The following is a 21,116-nucleotide window of genomic DNA, read 5'->3' as shown; positions in this document are numbered from 1 at the left end:
CCTTATCTGAGGTTAGTGTGCCTTATCTGCAGTGTGCGATGTAGCTTTGTGCATTTTTTAGTGTGCACAAAGCTACTTAAGGGGCACTAAGTTCAGATAAGGCACACTAACTCAGATAAGGCACACTAACTCAGATAAGGCACACTAACCTCAGATAAGGCACACTAACCTCAGATAAGGCACACTAACCTCAGATAAGGCACACTAACCTCAGATAAGGCACACTAACTCAGATAAGGCACACTAACGTCAGATAAGGCACACTAACTCAGATAAGGCACTCTAACCTCAGATAAGGCACACTAACTCAGATAAGGCACATTAACCTCAGATAAGGCACACTAACCTCAGATAAGGCACACTAACCTCAGATAAGGCACAGGCTTAGCGGTTAGGCTTAGCGCCGGAAAACTCTTTTTTACTCCGGCGCTAACCCTTAGCGCCGGTTAGTGAATCAAGCCCTATGTCTAAGTATTATTTAATACCTGGGTAAGCATGTTCCTACTTTCAATGAAAAAAACAAAAATCAGAGCCAAAAGCTGTACTTTGATTTCTGTAGATTTTAGCTGCATACTTTAGCAGAGGTGATTAATTTTTATTTGAAATGTAACATCACAGCCATTGCTGGTCTCTGCATCTCTTAATGCTGCCATTTAAAAAAAAAAAAAGGTCATTTTTGATATAAAATAAAAATAGCAACAGCAATCAAAATAAAGCTCTATTTGTGAGAAGAAAAGGAGGTGAAATTCATTTGGTTGCTAAGTTGTATGACTGAGCAATAAACTGTTGTGAAGTGCTGAATTGTAAAACTTGGCCTGGTCACTAGGGTTGTATAAACCTCTGGTCCTCAAAAGTTTAATTATCAGTAGCACTAAAAGTTTTTTTTCAGAAAATATACATTCACGGTTGTCCTGGAGCGGGATTACATAAACCCAAACTTGGCACTAAGCACATCTGTTTGTGAAATAATATTTTTGGTCAACAAAGAAAGTGTGTCTGCACAGAGCTTATGCTAGAGCCACACTACCGCTTGCTAACATTCCTGGACATTGGGCCATGAGAGTGTGTGCACCGCTAGAGTGGGTCCCTCAGGGAAATCAGTATGGGAAACCCGAGAGATGGAATACAACGCTCAATCAAATGGCACAGCTGAACCTCAAAGTGAGCATGTAGTAGAAGGTGAACAGAGGCGCCAAAAGGATAAAATAGGCTAAACATCACTGGCGTAACAATAGGGGATGCGACCCTTGCCGCCGTGGGGGGCCCGGGGCCCCCCTAAGGCCCGCTCAGGAACTTTTGTGGGGCAGGAGGGGTTGCAGCACAAGAGGAGAGCGTGGCTGCAGATCGGTGGGGAGGGGGGACATTCTCCCCCCCCCCCCTCACCTCGGGCTCTCCTCTCAGCGCTCCCCTCCTGCAATCATTAGTGGCAGCGGGCAGCAGCAGCAGCGGAGGCGGCAGGCTGAGCACATACCTCCTTCTTGCCGGAGGTCTTACGATCTCTAAGAGCTACATGTTACTTCCTGTTTACACAGGAAGTGACATGAAGCATTGAGATCGGAAGACCTCCGGCAAGAAGGAGGTATGTGCTCAGCCTGTTGCTGCTGCTGCCCGCTGCCAGCAATGATTACAGGAGAGGAGCGCTGAAAGGAGAGCCCGAGGTACATCCCACGATCTGCAGCCACGCTCTCCTCTTGTGCTGCGACCCCTCCTGCCCCACAAAAGTTCCTGAGCGGGCCCTAGGGAGGTGGGGGGTTGCCCAATTTTTTTTTTGCAGGGGGGCCTGGGGATTTCTAGGTACGCCCCTGCTAAACATGTTAATAAGTTTGGGAGGGGATGGTGGACTCGACCTCCCCAAACCGACACAAGAGCTGTCAATATTTAAGCAAAAACATTTTTAATTCACATTTTTTATTCACTCCGATACAACAGGCAACGCGTTTCGCAGGTATATTCTTGCTTCCTCAGGCAATAACAGACGGAGTATCACACAGCAAAGGGTCTAGTATGCCCCTGGCATCTCTGTTCACAGAGACGAAGCTGCAGTTACGGAGCTGCAGTTACTTTTAAAACACTATAATTTGGCCGCCAGCAATTGCTGAAAGCCGAATTATATCATTCCCCCACCATCCACGTGGACCTGGAGGGGAATAGTAATTAACGCCGCCGGGATTTGTGCAGCAGCAGGATAAGCCGTATATTGGCTGTACCTATCCTGCGCCCAAGTCTCCTGGCGGCGATATATGTATGCGCGGGAGGGTGCTGGTGCGCCTGCCTGAGCTGTCGACAAGCTCTTTTCCGCACTTATATGAACCTTCTCATAGAGATTCATTGCACAAGCATTTTGTGGTCGATTTTGAAAACCGCCTTCCCTTGAAAAAAGGGCAAAAATGCCCTTAGTGTGAACGAGCCCTAAGGGAGGAAATTACATCAGGATTGCTTCAGTCAGAGGCAATAAAGATGGAAAATGCCTGGAACTTTTTATCTTTTTATTTACTACTAGTAGATCAAAGCCACTTTAAAAATGGGCTCTAGGTCTCTCTTTTACCGCCGCCTGTTAGTGTGCATGCGCTTCCGTCCGCCGCGCGCGCCCTCCCGGCCCCCTGGCCCCATCCTCCTGTTCCAACAGCTGTCCGTGCGGCATGTGCGCAAACGCACGGACACACGGACAGGATTACGCAGGGACACTTAGCCTTTATTACATAGGATATATAATTCCCTGAAATCAAAACATGGACAGTACCACACATATGTAAGTAGAACTAATGTATATATAATATATATGTACATGTATATATGCCCACCGCTTTCCCTCCACTGCGCTGCTCTCCTCCTGCTACAGGCGGCTGTCAATACTGACAGCCGCCGGAAAAGGCATAAAACCGGACATCTTAATTGTCCGGTTTAGCATGCCTTTTTGCACCGGACACAGCAGCCAAAAACCGGACTGTCCGGTCTAAAACCGGACACCTGGCAACCCTAGTTTGGTAGCTAGGTGAAGGGTGAGGTGTTTTTAATTTTCTTTTTCCCATCTAGTTGACATTTTAGGGTTTTTGGTTTAGTTCCCACTAGACTGCTTATAAAAATTGGCATTTTGCATGGTAGAGTAGGACTCACCAGATTGGGGACACTTTGGCGCAGTTGGTGAGCTTAAGCGCGTTAAAGCGTAACCAAGAGCCCCTGTCACTGTTTTCCTGTTGTGTGCTGCAGCCCCTCTGTACTTATATATTTCTTATGGAGTCTGGGAACCTCCAGCGCTGCGTGCATGCTTTGCATAGAATTGCATAAAAAAATTTGGTTTGTGCTGCTCACCCCTTGGTAATATATATATATATATATATATATATATATATATATATATATATATATATATATATATATATATATACATACAGTATATATACTGTATATATGTGCTTTTTGTCCTAGGATAGTATGGCTGACCCTCGTTTGTCAAAGGGTTAAACGGTATTGTGTTTTTTTCTTTCCTTGTGTTAATGAACCAAAATAAGACATGTTCATTGCTGGAATAAAGCACAAGTTCTTTGACATTTCCTAGTGACAGCACCAATGACGGCAATTTTCCTTATGCCAAACTTGGTGTATCTTCCTCTGGCCATATTTTTGACCTATATATATATTTTTTTTTTGCTTAGTACAACCTCAATTATGACACTCTCACTTTGTTTGGTTATTTTGGCAACTTACCGACAAAAGGTATTATGAGGATGCAAAGGAGGCCAAATAAAAGCATTGTGATAGTCATCCCGTAGCGGAACAAGGAACAAACTCAACTGTGTCTTCCTCGATTCGTGATTACGATAAATCTGCTGTGAAAACAAAGGCAACATTAAATGAGAGGCATGCTGGATAGAGATCAGCGAATTTCAAGAAACAATTGGCTCATGTGAGGTGAGACGTGTAATGAAAGCTTGGGACAATGTCGCTCAACTTTCATATACAATGGCCCCGATACAACTGAATTTTTCTTTTTTTTCCATCTTCTGTTTAAAATAACTTTTCAGCACTTTGCAATTGAAAAAGTATCAACAAGTAGGTGCAAAAGTATTGTCAAAACTATTATGTGTATTTTCTTTCTTGCCGGTGAAGTATGGTCTGGTGTTGGAGAAGCAGAAATGCAGACGTCAGGCCCACACCTTCCAACTTTTAAGATAAGAGAGAGGGACACTTAAAGAGACACTGAAGCGAGAATAAATCTCGCTTCAGAGCTCATAGTTAGCAGGGGCACTGCTAAAACGACCAATTTGGTTGTTGGCTAGGAACAATAGCGGACTCATGCAGTATACTCTAATGGAACATGTGCCCTGTGAACAGCACATTGATTTTTCAGTGCTGTGAGTTAGGCCCGGTTCACACTTGCGGTGGCCCTCCGGAATCGCCGTGCCGGAGCCGCACCGCCTGCAGAACGGACGGAACGGACGCACGGCATAGCAATTAAAGCCTATGCGTCCGTTCACATGGGTCCGTTCTGCAGAACCGGAGCCGGACCGGATCCGGGCCGGATCCGGACTCCGGCCTCCGTTCCAACATGCGCTATTTTTTCATCCGGCCCCTCCGGCAGCCGTATCCGGGGCGGAGCCGGACTGCACCATCCGGCCAATACAAACAAATGGGAACCGGAGGCCGCACAACACACTGGCTGAGAAATCCGGATGTTCTACCCCACTTCCTATGCGGATTGTTGCGGCGATATTGGCTGGGGACACATGGGCAAGCATTTTGGAGTGGAGCAGCACGAGCTGGAGGTGTTGGCAGGATGTTGGCAGCATGTCGGAGGTGGAGGTGAGTGCTAAACAGCAGAGGGCCTGATTCCACAGGTCCCCCTTCTGCTGACCTCCCAGACCCCAACATTTTTTTTTTTTTTTTACGTTACTTTGCCAAACGGATCCGGATCGCATCCTGATTACCACCTGATGCAACCTGACCGGATCCGGATCGGATCCGGATCAGAACCGTACGGTTCCGATCCGGTCCGGATCCGGTCAGGTCATCCGGTCCGTTTGGCAAACAACCGCTAATGTGAACCGGGCCTTAGGCTGCTGTTCCAAGCTGCTGTAACATGAGCCTGTAACTTCCCACTATGAAAGCAGCCTTAGGGCGGGATAGGGAAATGAAGGGGAGGACCAAGGTAGTGCAGTGGGGAGAAGAAGCAGCCCCAGCATGGTTTGCAGTATCTGTTATGCGTCCTGCCGGCCTCCTTAGGAGCTTGGGAATAAAGAGGCTTGCTGTTCAGCAAGCATCAAAGTAAGAGAGATTTTTAACTTCAGTATTGCCTTTTTGGCTTCCTTCTAAACTGTTTAACACAGGAGAATAGAGGTTTAAATTAGCTTTTGCAGCCTTACAGTTACTCTTTAAAGAGAACCAGCGACGAAATAAAGAAAAGATTTTATACATACCTGGGGCTTTCTCCAGCCCCATATGCATGGATCGCTCCCACGCCAACGTCCTCCACTCCCCGCAGCTATGAGAACCGGCTCCCCGCTCTTCCGTCAGTCGGAGCCAGTCTAGCGAAGGAGAAGTGCACTCTTTGCGTATCACTCCAGCAACCACTTCTCCTGTGTAGCTGGCTCCGATGACGTCAGTGACGGGAGATGGTTCTCGTAGTTGCAGGCAGCGGAGGACGGCGACGTGGGAGCGATGCGTGCGTATGGGGCTAGAGGAAGCCCCAGGTATGTATACAAACTTTTCTTTATTTCGTCTCTGGTTCCCTTTAAGCCACACCCCTGCCACACCCCTATGCACACCCCCGACAGACCCCTAGCCTCACATACCCTAAAGACTTCATAAGAAAAATATGTTGTTTTGTAATGCAAACCACACTGGTCCATTTTCCTTCATATTAACATTTTGAAAATAATAACTTTAAAGCATGAAAATAAAGTTAAGAGTTAATTAAACACATTTTCAGTTGATAAAATTCATATATTTACACAGATCTGTACATCAGTCGTGAAAGAGGGACAACTGAGTGAGAAAGAGGGACAGACGAATTGGGTTCCCAAAAGAGGGACAGGGTAACCAAAGAGGGAGTGTTCCTCCAAAAGAGGGACAGTTGGGAGCTATTGTCAAACCAACAAGCCTTGATTCTAGTAATACCTTTAAGCACTAAGTGCACATGGTTTATTGTAAGCTTTCAAAACGTTTAAAGGAATACTTAAGCCAAAAAAAAAAAATGATATTTACTCACCCGGGGCATCCCTCAGCCCCCTGAAGCTGGATGGGGCCCTCGCAGCCCCGCGCCGATCGTCTTGTCCCCGCCGGCGGCTACTTCCGGGTTCGGCGACAGCCGCCGACAGGCTGGGAATGCGAGTGATTCTTTATACAGTTTATACGACATTCCCATCTAGTGGTACATGGGGGTTATTATCAAAAAGTTTACAGCAAAAACAGAAAACTTTATTCACAGTTTTGGAATACACCAACCACCTTCTGTCTTGCTTTTCCCCATTATCCAAAGATCTCATGTAAAATTATTCCGCTATTTACCGTTTTGAAATGTAACTTTTTGGCGCGCGGCCGAGGCTTCAATAAAACGCTATTTACCGTTTTATACCTCAAGAACGGTAGTTTTATAAATGCAAATTTCCGTTTGTAAAAGTTTATTTAAGTTTATTTAGTTTAAGTTTATTTATGTGTATGTGTATATGTATGTATGTATGTATATATATATATATATATATATATATATATATATATATATAAATATATATATATATATATATATATTTAATACATGTATATAAATGTATTTTTTTTCTTTTCATTGTTTCAAATTTAAAAAAAAAATGATGTGGGGTCCCATTTTTTGAGCGTTTTAACCACTTGTCCCCCATGCAGGCTGGAATAGCCAGAATGCGGAGCCCCGCCCCACCCTGAAATGAGTATACAAAGTACCCCTTACCCATTTCCATTAAGGGTTAAATGAATTAAAAATACAATGATGATAAAAGTCCTTTATTGTTCTAAATTAACCAGAAATACCTGCACCTCTAAAGAGACTCTGTAACAAAATTTTCAGCCTTACTTCTTCTTTGCTTTGTGCATCCCCGAATCCCAGACGGATTACAATTGGGGGAAAGAGGCACCCTGGTTGGATAAAAGCGTTTAAAAACAGCTTAAAAACGAAAAATAATATGAGGTAGCTTACCTCAATGGCGAAATCTCTGTAATTTTACAAAATATTTTTTATTTTAGCACAGGCAACGCGTTTCACGGGTCTGAGCCCGCTTCATCAGACCAATAGCAGTGCCAAAAGAATAAGATCAGTCTGGCAAAGGGAGTCTCAAAGGGAGAGGCTCCCTTTGCCAGACTGATCTTATTCTTTTGGCACTGCCATTGGCCTGAGGAAGCAGACTAAGACCCGCGAAACGCGTTGCCTGTGCTAAAATAAAAAATCCATTGTAAAATTACAGAGATTTCGTCATTGAGGTAAGCTACCTCATATTACTTTTCGTTTTTTAAGCTGTTTTTAGACACTTTTATCCAACCAGGGTGCCTCTTTCCCCAATTGTGCTTTGTATACCCCCGTATATCCTTTGTCCGAGGGGTGGCGACAGACCACTGGTGGGCTCCACCACAGTGGACACCTGTCCCCTTTTTTGCTAAGAGAGCGACCAGTTCCAAGTCCTGGTCAGGACCACCCCGAGTGGAGTCGGGTTCGTTGTCTCCACTTGCTTTCCGTGCTTGGTTGCCCCATGCAACGCTACTTTGTGAGTAATATTTCTATTCAATTACTTTCATTGTGATCATTGACATATTGCACTACCGGGCTCCCGTTCTTTTGTCTTCTGTGCCTTTTTCTACGGGGTGATCAGCCACCCCTACCACAATCCCAGACAGATGTTAGGACATTAGACTATGACTATGGTAGGATTAGATTGTGAGCTCCTCTGATGACAGTCAGTGACATGACTCTGTAAAGTGCTGCAGAAGATGTCATTGCTATATAAATACATAATAATAATAATAATATGGTGGAGAGGGCTGTTATCTGACTTTTATTATCTCAACTGTTCCTGGACTATTTACTTTTCCTCTGCTAGAGGAGAGGTCATTACTTCACAGACTGCTCTGAAAGACTCATTTTGAATGCTGAGTGTTGTGTAATCTGCACATATTAGAGAATGATGCAATGTTAGAAAAAACACTATATACCTGAAAATAAAAGTATGAGAATATTTTGTTTGCTGCTAATCTTCTAGTAATTATTCATAGTACACAACCAATTCACTTTATCATATATTTTTTTTCGCTTCTGTGTCTCTTTAAAGAGACTGTGAAGTCTCTTAAAAATCAGCTTTTTACTTAAAAAATCTGTTTCTCATCCCTGCCCTACCTAAAACGCCGCATCCTCGTGGCTGTAATCTAACTAAATGCCCCCAAACTCCCCGGGGGGCAATCCGGGCAGCGCTTCCGTGAGAGGCAGAGCTACGAGCCGCAGCTCTGCCTCTCCAAAAGTCTTTCAGCCCTGATCGCCGCTTCTCCCCCACCCCTCTCAGTCTTCCTTCACTGAGAGGGGCGGGGGAGAGGCAGAGATCCACCGCTGATAGAGGCGAATGGAGGCAAAGCTGCGGCTCATAACTCTGCCTCCAACAGCAGCACAATCCACGACGACCAAGAAAGTCATGGATTTTGCGGGGGAGAGGCAGGGGGAGTTAGGAGGGATTTAGTTAGATTACAGCCGCGGGGATGCGGCGTTTAGTTAGGGTAGGGATGAGAAACAGATTTTTGAAGTAAAAAGAGGATTTTTATGAGACTTCAGTGTCTCTTTAAGGCATGCAGTCTCTTGCTATGGCATTTTGAAGGGTAAGTCTCCACTGCTCATCTCCTATATTACTTGCTTTCTTGCTATTGGCTGTTGTCTGGCTTTATTGGTCCCTGCATACTGGTTTTACCATTTGGCAATGCATCTGGTGGATAGTTTGTTATTTTATATACTTTCTCATTTATATTTACAGGCTACCTTGGTGGTTTTTATGATTGTTTAGTCCCTAGGTTCTCAACGTGTGGTACGCGTACCCCAGGGGGTACTTCTGATGGTTCCAGGGGGTACTCGGGCTTGATATACTTAACCAAGAATAACAAATTTAGAGTTTTAGAAAATGATAAATCTTATTTAACCAGCATCAAATTAGTATTTTAGCTAGTTAAAAGCAATAGTAAATGCTTGGAAATTGTTTAGAACCAATTATCATGTACTACAATTAAATATATATTTGTCAAGGGGGAATTGTGATAATGTTTACTATGCTAGGGGGTACTTGGTGAGTACAGGGCTTTAAAAGGGGTACATACCAATAAAATGTTGAGAAACACTGGTTTAGTCGACTGGATGTTATTTTTAGATATCCTGTATTACTATTTCCTGTAGGACTGAGGGTATTCATTATACTATGTATACATTTTTAGGTGGCCTTACCTCTCTTTATGTGATGTACCTGTGATGCTGTGATGCTGTGATGCTATGTCATTATTAGTGTATACTGTACATGTATCTATTTTACTCCCCTCTGCTTCTTTCCTTTTTTAGTAATTTCCACATTTTCATGGGTATCTTGTCAGTGGCGTAGCTAAGGAGCTGTGGGACCTGATGCAAGTTTTACAATGGGCCCCCCCAAGCACTCTATACATAATAACTGATATGGCGCACCAAAACCTGCCAATGGCATTTACAGTGTCAGAGGTACAAGAAGGGGATGAGGAACAGCTTGTTAATGATTACCACTATTCAAAGTATCTATAGAAGTGATTATTACCAGCACAGGACCAATAGAGAGCTAATACTGCAGTTAAGAAAGGGCCATTCTGGGCCCCTTTGGCCCAAGGGCCCCGATGCGGTCGCTACCCCTGCAACCCCTATTGCTACGCCCCTGTATCTTGTTATTATAATTAAGCTTTTCATGCACTATCTCTCAGGAGGATCTTGGTGTGGGTGCTTTTCTATTCCTTGAATCGTATTTCCATTGGTGGGAGTTTGATCACAATTATTTTGCAATTTTCTATTGTTCATTGTATTTTAATTTTTTTTAGATGCATATTGTATTTATAAAGGCCTGAAGAAGGGTCCCAGTGATCCAGCGAGCACGTGCGCGGCCACGCAGCTGCAGTTGGATTAGATGACGATTTAGATCAGGACCGGCGGCGGGATATGGCGAATTGTTGGAGGACGGCGTGGGACATTAGTGCTGCAAGGGGCCGATAGAAGCCCCAGGTAAGTGTCCATTTTTATTTTCAATCCCCCCTCCCCCCACAAACACACACACCGAACCTCTTAAAGAGAAATTCCTAAAAAAAATAAAAAATAAAGATTAATTGCACGTTACTCTAGGCCTAGTCTTATGGTTGGATCTATTTATTGAGGATTATTCTGTATTTATGCACATTTTGGAATATTATAATAAGCTTTTTTTTCTATGCTGATTTCCTGATTTTTTCCCCCCTTGTCTACCTATTTATAGCCTTCTTTTTCAATCGTGATTATGATGGTTGAAGTGGAGCACCATTAAAGGGGCACTACAGCTAAAAACTGTAAAATGTAAAATATGTGCAAACATATACAAATAAGAAGTACATTTTTTCCAGAGTAAAATGAGCCATAAATTGCCTTTCTCCTACGTTGCTGTCGCTTACAGTAGGTAGTAGAAATCTGACAGAAGTGACAGGTTTTGGACTAGTCTATCTCTTTATAGGGGATTCTCAGGGATATATTTATTTTCAAAAGCACTTAGTGAATGGCATTTGCTCTGTCCAACTGCTCAAAAAACTGTGTAGCGAGCAGGGAAGCTGGCCAGCATCATTGTTTAAATCCTTTTTTCGGGAATATCTTTATAAAGAATAAAAAGCCTTGCTGATAATCCCCTATGAAGAGATGGACTAGTCCAAAACCTGTCACTTCTGTCAGATTTCTACTGCCTACTGTAAGCGACAGCAACATAGGAGAAAAGTAATGTATGGCTCATTTTACTCTGGAAGAAACGTACTTCTTATCTGTATATGTTTGCACATATTTTAAATTTTACAGTTTTTCGCTGTAGTGCCCCTTTAAGGATACTTTTTTGCCTTTTTCTCCCATATAATAAATTACAGAGTCCTGATCACAACAGCACCTTTCAAAGCTCTGGCCATTGAGTTGAGACGACACAACACTAGATAAGTAAAATGATAAGTTGTGTAGAACATCAAGTGGATGGCAGGTTAGTAAGTTCAAATTTGGTTGAAGACTTCTGAGTGACTTCAACTTTCAAGATCCTTGAAGAAAGGTGACCTGTAGCCACTAAACATTGAGTGAAGATACATTTGTTCCCTTTGTCCCTCTCTAGAAGTTTTTTTTTTTAATGAAGCCCAAAAGGTTCCTTAAACCTACGCATGTCTTTATGATTGATCTGCTCCATAAAACTGACCTTTGATGAGACCGAAGAGCACAAATATCAGAACTTTAATCATTAAACGGTGCAGAACATAAACAGAGCCAGCGAGTTGTGTGTTTACAGGCGGAAGCATTAGAAGGATTAATGAGCACTTCTGTCTGAATTGGGTGGCAGAGACAGCAGAATCTGAGCCAGGGAACAAGGCAAACACAGCCAAGCTCAGCAATGTTCTTCTCTCCCCTGGCCTTGGGAATCCCCGGGAGCCTGTTACTTCCTTGTGTACCGGCCAAGGATTAATCTGCGATTCTTCTGGCGTGACCTGGGTCAGTAACAGGTGAATCTGGTGGTAAACTGTTTATTGCTGAACCTACCAAGGTTATTGTTCTTTGTATTCTACACACCTTCATCTAGCTGCCTTATCTAAGGCAAGGATTGTGAGAGTGTAGGCAGAAGCCAACAGATATTGGGGCCTTGCCGAATTATAAGTTCAGTGAGAGTGAATTCGGTACTTCCGCTTGGCTACTGCACTGACAACAGGGGCGGGTCTAATATGAAGCCACCTGAGTCATGTGATTCAGGAGGCAAAATTTAGTTTGGACGAACAGTTTAGGCCACCTAGCGCATGCCTCGTCTACATTCTTCTGTCCACCTTTCTGGCACACACTACCCTCCTCATCCACGCATTCCTGAATCCCCGCCCTCATTTCACCGGTGGCACCTGCCGCCCTTCCCTACGACATGCTGCGGTAAAACTCCATCAGCGGTTAGAGATCACCATGGCCAGTCAGAGGGGAAGCTTTGTCACGCAACCAATCAGGCGATGGATGGTGCTGACACCACACCGGCCAATCACAGTCACCGGAGCCTTTTGCTAACAGGAGCAGTGGGTGGCTGTGATTGGCCTGTCTGGTGCCAGCACCCCTGCCTGATTGGTCGTATGCCAAAGCTTCCCCTCTGATTGGCCGTGATGAACTCTCACCAGCGATGGGGTTTATATGGAGGGCATATATATATATATATATATATATATATATATATATATATATATATACACACACACACACACACACACACACACACACACACACACACACACATATATATATTTATTTGTAAGGCCTCAGGAAGGGGAGGGGGGGGGGGAGTGGGCGCATCCTCCTAAGTTTACTCTAGGCAGCAGACAGTCTAGAACCGGCCTTGACTGACAGTATAGGCTGGACAGTGGCAATACTAAAGAGTATATGGTGAATTTGAAAGTTGGTACTGGCAGTGAAGTTGAAAGGAAGTCAACAAGACAAGTGGTCATCGTTCAGTGTTACAACTTAGGGTCAGAAGTTGACGGGGAAAAGGAGAGGAGGGGATCGATGGAAAAATCATAATCATGAAGGGAAAAATTGGGCACTGGCGGCACCCACTATTTCCCCTCAATACCGCTATTTCAATGGGCGCCTAAGGCGGCACCCAAACGTTTGCAGCTAGCGGGGTTCCAAATTTCCTGCTGCCAAGTGAAAGTCCTGTGCTGGACAGTGGTCATGGCAGAGATAGGCTTAATGAGAATCTGTACTCTAAAATTCTTACAATAAAAAGCATACCATTCTATTCATTATGTTCTCCTGGGCCCCTCTGTGCTGTTTCTGCCACTCTCTGCTGCAAACCTGGCTTGTAATTGCCAGTTTTAGGCAGTGTTTACAAACAAACTAACCATCTTGTGATAGGCTCACATAGGCAGAGTGTGTGAGTCATACAGAGCCTGCAGGGGGCCTGGAGAGGGTGTGTATAGCTTCTATCCAATCACAAGCAGCCCTGCACATTCCAGTCTGACTGCCTCAGCCTGACAGAGCTGACAGAGGAGAGAAGATTAGATCATATAACAGAGATAATACAGTCGCTGTGCAAGTAGAAAAGGCTGCAGTAAGCCAGACCACATTAGAACAGGCATAGGAACTTATAGGATAGAAGAAATAAGGATGAACATTTTGTTACAGAGTCTCTTTAAGTGCTGAAAGGATTTATCAGTACTGGGTTATGTTTCAGGTAGAGATGTAGGTTTGTGCTGGACAGTTGTGCACCAAGCTATAAAACAAAAGCACACCTTCTGCTGACGGCTGAGAACAGACTGTGATCTGCTTTATCGGGCAAGGTGAAATATGAGGCAAGCCTCTTACGCTGTGTTATAAAATGTTACCCAACACTCTATCAGGTACAGTGGAGACCATGTTTGTGAGCTCCCATAATGCCCTGCTGTCCTGATTCCTGAGAAGAGCAGAATATTTGTCTCGCTCTTCTTCCTGGTCACATGATGATGACTTCAGCTAATATTGACAGAGAGCGGCCAAGACGGCTTAAACAAACAGCTTTATAGTGCGTCTCTCGATGATCACAGCTCTGTCTATTAAACTAAAACGGAACATGCTATGAATTATTATGGCTTTATTAGGTAAGTATGGCGCAAATACCTCAAGGGTGCCCACCCTTCACCCCCAATACTCAGTTTAGCCCTTAAATACTCTCTGATACCGTGTACCTGAACTCCAGAATGGACAAGTCAGATCTTTGATATCACACAGATGGGCTTTTGCAGCCACCATAGTCTGCCGCAGTCACACTGAGCACAAGACAGGAATGACAGCATAGCTCCCAACTGTCCTTCTATTGGAGGGACAGTCTCTCTTTCCTCCTCATTTGTCCCTTTTTCAGGACTTTGTCCCTCTTTCTATGTAAATATATGTATTTCTCTGCAAAGAAAATGTGTTTGATTGACTCTAAATTTTATTTCCATCCTTTAAATTGATATATTGCTAATTTTAAAATGTTAATATGAAGGAAATAGAACCAGGATAGAAAGGACCAGTGTGGTTTGAAATATAACACAACATATTTTTCTTATGAAATCTTTAAGGTATGCGTGACTAGGGGTGTGATGGGGCATGCCAGGGGTGTGGTTAGGGGCATGGCAGGGGTGTGGCTTAAGTGTCCCTCTTTCTCATCTCAAAAAGTTGGGAGGCATGTGACAGTAAAAGGGGAACTTTAGCCTAATCAAACATACTGTCATTAAGTTGCATTAGTTATGTTAATGAAAATAGATAGGTAATACACTATAAGCTCTTACACACCCTGTTTTAAAAGAACAGGCAAATGTTTGTGATTTCATGGGGGCAGCCATCTTTTTTGGTTGAAGAGAGGTGGCAGGGAGCATGAGACAGTTCCAACTGCCCTGTGTCCTGATCACTCCTCCCAGCTGCGCATGCTAGGCTTCAAATCTCAAATAAATAAAAAAAAATGCACCAAAACAGCAGAACGAGAACAACAACATCAGAAATCCCATCATGCTTTGCACAGCATCAGGGGAAAAATGCCCGGGCAGATTTCTTCTGTGCAGCCAAAAATGAGGCTCGGGTAAGAGAAACAAAGTTCTGATGCTGTGAAACTGTTAAAGAAACACCAAGCCTTTTCAGTTCTGCTGAGTAGATTTTTAGTCTGGAGGTTCATATATCTAGCGATGATAGGCAGATTCGACCAAGAGACAACTCTCTCTGATTGAATCTGATTATAGAGAGATCTGTTGGCTTCCCATACACCACAGGTCGAGTCCCGATCAATTTCATGCTGAAATCTCTCTAGAATCGGCCGAGACCACCACGTCTGCCGCATTAAATTATAGAAAGCAAAGGGACTTTATTTAAACAGGTCACCCAAATTTGGAACATAAAAATCACCATTTCGATCTGTTCCCAATCGACAATGGGATTAAAACCCCCCACAAAATACGATCCCGTTATCGACTGGGAGCAGATTGAGCAAGTCGTAAATGATCGATTCATCTCACCGATCTGACAGGAAAATGCATTGCGTGTACCTAGCATTACAGTGTGACCAGAATGGCTCCCACACCTGCAACATGTATGGCCACAACAACATTTGTTGGGGGGAGGGGCCCTAGTGGGCTCTGCATCTGAAAGAGAATAGTAGACATTGGGCCCCCCTGCAGTTGCAGCTACTACACTGCAACTCACATAGCGGGCGGCTCTGGGCACCTATATATGTCTTGCTCAATGTAGCTGTTCTGGAGACCACCGCCACTGCCCAGGACCCTCTTGTAAATCAAGACAGAACTACTCTTCATGCATGAGTGCAGATGTGCTGAACAGGGTGGGATTTGTACTCTTTACAGCCCAAGGCCACTGTCACCAGCCGCCCCCCTTCAGTATAGGTAGCAAGATGACCCCTCCCCCCCCTTCCCTCTAGTATAGGTAGCTTGATGACTCCCCCTCCCCCAGTATAGGTAGCGAGATGATCCCTCCCCCCTTCCCTCCAGTATAGGGAGCCAGATGACCCCTCCCCCTTCCCTCCAGTATAGGTAGCCAGATGACCCCTCCCCCTTTCCCTCCAGTATTGGTAGCCAGATGACTCCCATAACCCCTCCTTTTCCCACCACCCTTTCAGTATAGGTAGCCAGCTCGCCTTCACACTGCAGCAGCCATCAGTGTCACTCATTTCTCCGCTCGTCTCCAGCACAGAAGCCTCCTCTTCCATTCCGTCTCCAATGCTGCCCAAGTCCATAGCCGCCGGCCATAATGCAAGCGTGCACATAGAGCAAGGCGGCTGCTGCACAGGCAGCTAGCAGCAGAGTACTGCGGTCAGGCACTCGCCTGATCTCCCTGCATTGCAGCATTTGCAAGCTTGCAAATGCTGCACCAGTTTAGCCTGCTGCTTTGGTACCCTTTCTCCTGGGCCTAGGTGGCCTTGGCCTAAATCTGGCCCTGGTGCTGAACCTGAGCAAGTATGGCCACGCCTGCGCAGTAGCGTGGAACCGGTCGTGGATAAGCAGTATGGCTGCGCTCGTGGTTGAAGAGTAGCATGGCCACGTAACATAGCAGACAATCTTTTGAGGGATATGTTCCAGGGATCTGCATACAGCGACGGTGGGGGCCAGTAGGATATGAGAACCCTCTGCAGGTAAGTATCTTGTTGTTGTAAGTTGTTTTTTCCTTGCCACAGGTACCCGTTAAAGTGAATCCGAGGTGAGAGTGATATGGAGGCTGCCATATTTATTTCCTTTTAAACAATACCAGTTGCCTGGCAGCCCTGCTGGTCTATTTGGCTGCAGTAGTGCCTGAATCACACTAAAAACAAGCATACAGCTAATCTTGTCAGATTTTACAATAATGTCAGAAAGGTAAGGTGCACACATAGCAGAAACGCAAGTGTTGTGTAAAACGCTGCAATTTGAACGCAGAAATGGGACAGAAAGAAACGCAGAGACCTGCGATAAACAGTATGCGTTTTTAGAATGCTGGGTTTGTTGCATATTATGCATGAATGCAGGTAAAATGCATCTAATGAAAGTCAATGGAAGCACAATGGTATGCGTTTTTCATGCGTTTTCCATGCACTTTCTATGCGTTTTTGCTTGAAAAAAATAGTTTTGTGATGTATTTCCGCTTCCTGTTGTCTTTCTAGTGATTTGCATAAAATGTAAAAGAAAAATGTATGAAAAACACAAATAAAACGCATATGCTTTTTTATATGCAAACCACAGACTCATTGAGGCTCCCTAATGCACACAGCAAATCTGTTTTGCAATTCCGATTTTCCCTGAATGCAATCAACAGAAAAACGGAGGAAAAAACGCAGCATGCTGTAACGATTAAAAATCGGGATCAGATGTAAAAAACAATTAAAAATTGGAATCGGAATCAAATGCAGTGTGCAGGGAGCCTTAAAGAGACTCTGAAGTCTCTAAAAAAACTCGAAAACTTTTTTTATTTAATAAATATGTTTAATACTTTATCCCTAACTAAACCGCCGCATCCCCGCCGCAGTACGCTATGTAACTCCCCCCAACTCCCTGGGGGGCAATCCGGGCAGTGTTTCCGTGTGAGGCAGAGCTATGAGCCGCAGCTCTGCCTCACACGGGTCTGTCAGCGGCGGATCTCCGCCTCTCCCCCGCCCCTCTCAGTGAAGGAAGACTGAGAGGGGCGGGGGAGAGGCGGCGATCCGGGCTGACAGACGCACTGAGAGGCAGAGCTGCAGCTCTGCCTCACACACGTCTGTCAGCGGCGGATCTCCGCCTCTAGCCAGCCCCTCTCAGTGAAGGAAGACTGAGAGGGGCGGGGGAGAGGCGGAGATCCGCCGCTGACAGACCCGTGTGAGGCAGAGCTGCAGCTCATAGCTCTGCCTCACACGGAAACACTGCCCGGATTGCCCCCCAGGGAGTTGGGGGGAGTTACATAGCGTACTGCGGCGGGGATGCGGCGGTTTAGTTAGGGATAAAGTATTAAACATATTTATGAAATAAAAACACCTTTTTTTTAGAAACTTCAGAGTCTCTTTAAGCGCATGCAAAACGCTTGAAAAACGCATGTGCTGGAAAAATCGCAAACGCATCAAAAATGCACACAACATTAACATAAAACATGATATAAAACACAGCTTTTTATGTTATGTTATGCGTGCACAAAGCCAAACACCTGATCTGCTGCATGCTTGTTCAGGGGCTATGGCTAATAGTATTAGAGGCTGAGGATCAGCAGGACAGCCAGGCAACTGGTATTGCTTAAAAGGAAATAAATATGGCAGCCTTCATATCACTCTCACCTCGGGTTCATTCAAAGCCAGATCATCCACAAGGCAAATCTAGACAGTTGCCTATCAGTGAGGATAGTAATGTGCCAATTACGATGACATGGAATTTTGCATAACATTTTGCAATCACTGCCATACGTACTTATGATTTGGTAATTCAATTAATTTCAGGCAATCCATTTGTCATTTTGTGTAATTGTGGAAAATATTGCATCATTTTGTGCCAAATTTAGCATTTAATAGCAAAGCCCCCATACAGGCTACCATTACCAGGATTGGTACACACAATAGAGACACCGAGAGCCCAATATATAGTGTAGCATGTACCAGTATGTGGATAGGACAAGTAAGTATCTATTTATACTCACAAACATGGGTTTGGTTCTCCCCCAAGCAGACACACACGGGTGTTGTGTATATTCAAAACAACAAAAATGTATTTATATACTCCAGAAAGTGCAAGTGCAATGCGTTTCGCGGGCATCTCTCGCTTCATCAGGCAATAGAAACGGAGCATAAAACTCTAATAAATCTGGTGCAAAGCTCAGAGCCTCTGTCTGGTTGTATAGGATTGGTACATAAGTTAAAGGGAATAGTGGCAACAAGTCCAAAAATAATTTCTAAAAAGCTATCCTATAGTTTCTTAGAGAATTGCTTTTAAAAATGCAAAGTAAACATGTTTTTTTTTTTAAACTCAGAAAAATTACAGTTTAAAAACCATTTTCCTTTGCATTTTTAAAATCGATTTTCTAAAAAAATGGCTTGTTGACATTATTCCCGTTAACATATACAGTATAGCAATATACAGCTTATATGGGGGGCTCTGCTATTAAAAAACACACTTAATGACCGCCTAACGCCGATAGGCGTCAGCGGGTCGTTAGTGGTTTTGCATGGAAACGGGCGCTCGTTCGAGCGGCCTTTCCATGCTAGTTCACGGAGGGTGTCTCCGTGAACAGTGTGTGAGCCGCCGATCGCGGCTCGCACACGTAATGTAAACACACGGGGAAGAAATCCCCGCTTTTTACATCATACGGCGCTGCTGCGCAGCAGCGCCGTAAGGCAGATCGGCGATCCCCGGCCTCTGATTGGCCGGGGATCGCCGCATTCTGATTCGCCGGCATCTATTCTAGGCGGGGCAGGACGGATCTCCGTCCTGCACTGCCCATAGGAGGAAGGGGAGGGACGGAAGGGGACGGAGGCGGAAAATGGCTGCGGAGGGGGGCTTTGAGCAGCCCCCCGCCGAACGAACAGAGCCGGTGGCGATCAGACCCCCTCCCCAGCAGGACATCCCCCTAGTGGGGAAAAAAGGGGGTAAGTCTGATCGCCCAGCCTCATTGCTGATCTGTGCTGTGGGCTGTAGAGCCCACTCTGCACAGATCAGCCAAATCACCCCTGGTCCTTAAGTGGTTAACTGCTAAAGTCAGCACAAAATTTCGTAAAAATTACACGGAAATTACAAGTAATTGCGAAATTACGATTCCTGATTACCGATTACAGGTGAAATCAATTAAGATTTTCCCCAAAACTTTGCATTATGATTTTGCATTGTAATTGTGATTTATGGTGAGAAATTACGATTATACGTAATCCGTGCTCATCACTATTGCCAATGGCCTGGAGAGAGTCCAGGGGCCTGGTGATTGCCCAACAAATCTAACTGAACAAAGCCAGGTGACCATCAGGTGTGGGCAAAAAGAGCTAATTGCCTAGCGCCCCATTTTGTCTTGAGGCTGAATGCACACACAGCAGAAACGCTAGCGTAGCGTAAAACGCTGCATTCTATGCAGCAATGTTAGCCTATGGGATGCTGAAGAAGCTGCGTTGCACTGCGTTTGTACAGTATGCGTTTCGCAAACGCTGGTCATGTTGCATTTTATGCAGGATGGCTGTCAAAATGCACGTAATGAAAGTCTATGGTAACGCATATGCATTGCATTTTGCATGTGTTTTTTAATGCGTTTTTGATTAAAAAATAAAGATCTCTGATGTGATTCCACTTCCTGTTGTCTTCTTAGTGATTTGCATAAATTTAAGTTAAGAAACGCATACAAAATGCATACGCGTTTCACATCAGCAAACTGCAAACGCATTCAAACGCATGCAAAACGCATGAAAAACGCATGTGCGTAAAAAAAAAGCAAATGCAAAACGCACCAAAAATGCAGCAAAAAGGCAATAGAAAATCGCAAAGCACCATCCTAAAACGCTACTTTTCACTTTATGTCCTATGTGAACCCAGACTGATCCTTTTCTGGTTAAGATAATAAAAGGTCACTGAAATACCCTCCTGCTGCCTAGACTGCCTTACAGCTGCTTCTACAGCACAAATCAATCAATGGTCTGTCATGGGGCAAACTGCAGAATCTGGACATATAGAAATGCATGATAATAATGGTGCACTCTGCATGCAGCAAATACACACACTATAAGCACAAGAGTAGCATTGCACAACTATTACTTACAGGCAGCTCTTCCCTCCACGTCTCTGCGAGTGACCCGGACTCCTCTGTCCTGTTCTAAGAAGTGAAACTGTATTGTGCCCTTATATTACTCCAGCGGCCAGCCCTGCTATCTAGGTATGCCCGCCCCCGGGTGCCAGCCACAGGTATGGCACTGCTGCCTTGTTATTACTCCTGCCATCAACTCCAATTCTATTGTTCTGTGGCCTGGAATTAAATATATCCGTAGCAAATGTTTTCTATCTATATAAGCTCCTGGTTTAGCTGTGTTCCAATAAATAGTTTTTAAAGTCCCCAGTCAGGAGCCCCTTCTGAAGTCACTTAAAGTGGACCTGAGCTCTTGTGCAGGACACAAGGGAAACAGAGAGAAATGCACTGTGTGTTTTTAGATAGAAGAGCCTGTCTAATTCCACCTCATCTTCAAGTAATCACGAGTGTAATTTGATCAATTTCAGCATGAATTCTATCCGGATCAGGCCTAGCAACAACTCCTCCGCCACTGGCCGACCCCAGATGTAAAAATTTCACCTGTCTGGCTGCCATGACTGCCGTTCTCCTCCCCCATCACCCCTGTGGCTGCTTTTACCACAAACGCCACCACGTGGGGTATGCCACAAGAGGGTTCGGGCAGAGGATGCCTGGAGTCAGCGGGGCAGGTGAGAATTTACACTGCACAGGGCCATAG

At 44.7% G+C, this 21,116-nt stretch overlaps 1 protein-coding gene across 2 annotated transcripts in view; it reads right to left on the bottom strand.

The window, feature by feature from the left end:
• LOC137521905 (polymeric immunoglobulin receptor-like) overlaps positions 1-20,486 on the bottom strand; it is a 52,061-nt gene extending 31,575 nt beyond the window's left edge. Inside the window, exons 1-2 of one of the 2 annotated variants that reach the window (XM_068241779.1) lie at positions 20,435-20,486; positions 3,706-3,827 (exon numbers count right to left, since the gene is read on the bottom strand). In XM_068241779.1, coding sequence (XP_068097880.1) covers positions 3,706-3,763 — 58 coding nt within the window. In that variant the 5' untranslated portion in view covers positions 3,764-3,827; positions 20,435-20,486. The remainder of the gene's footprint in view (positions 1-3,705; positions 3,828-20,434) is intronic. The other variant, XM_068241780.1, reaches the window with a different exon arrangement.
• Between the last annotated feature and the right edge of the window lie 630 nt (positions 20,487-21,116).

The sequence above is a fragment of the Hyperolius riggenbachi genome, chromosome 6, assembly GCF_040937935.1.
Source record: "Hyperolius riggenbachi isolate aHypRig1 chromosome 6, aHypRig1.pri, whole genome shotgun sequence".
Classification (NCBI taxonomy): domain Eukaryota; kingdom Metazoa; phylum Chordata; class Amphibia; order Anura; family Hyperoliidae; genus Hyperolius; species Hyperolius riggenbachi.
Note: the sequence above shows the minus strand (reverse complement) of the source record. Positions and strands in the feature narration are given on the sequence as shown.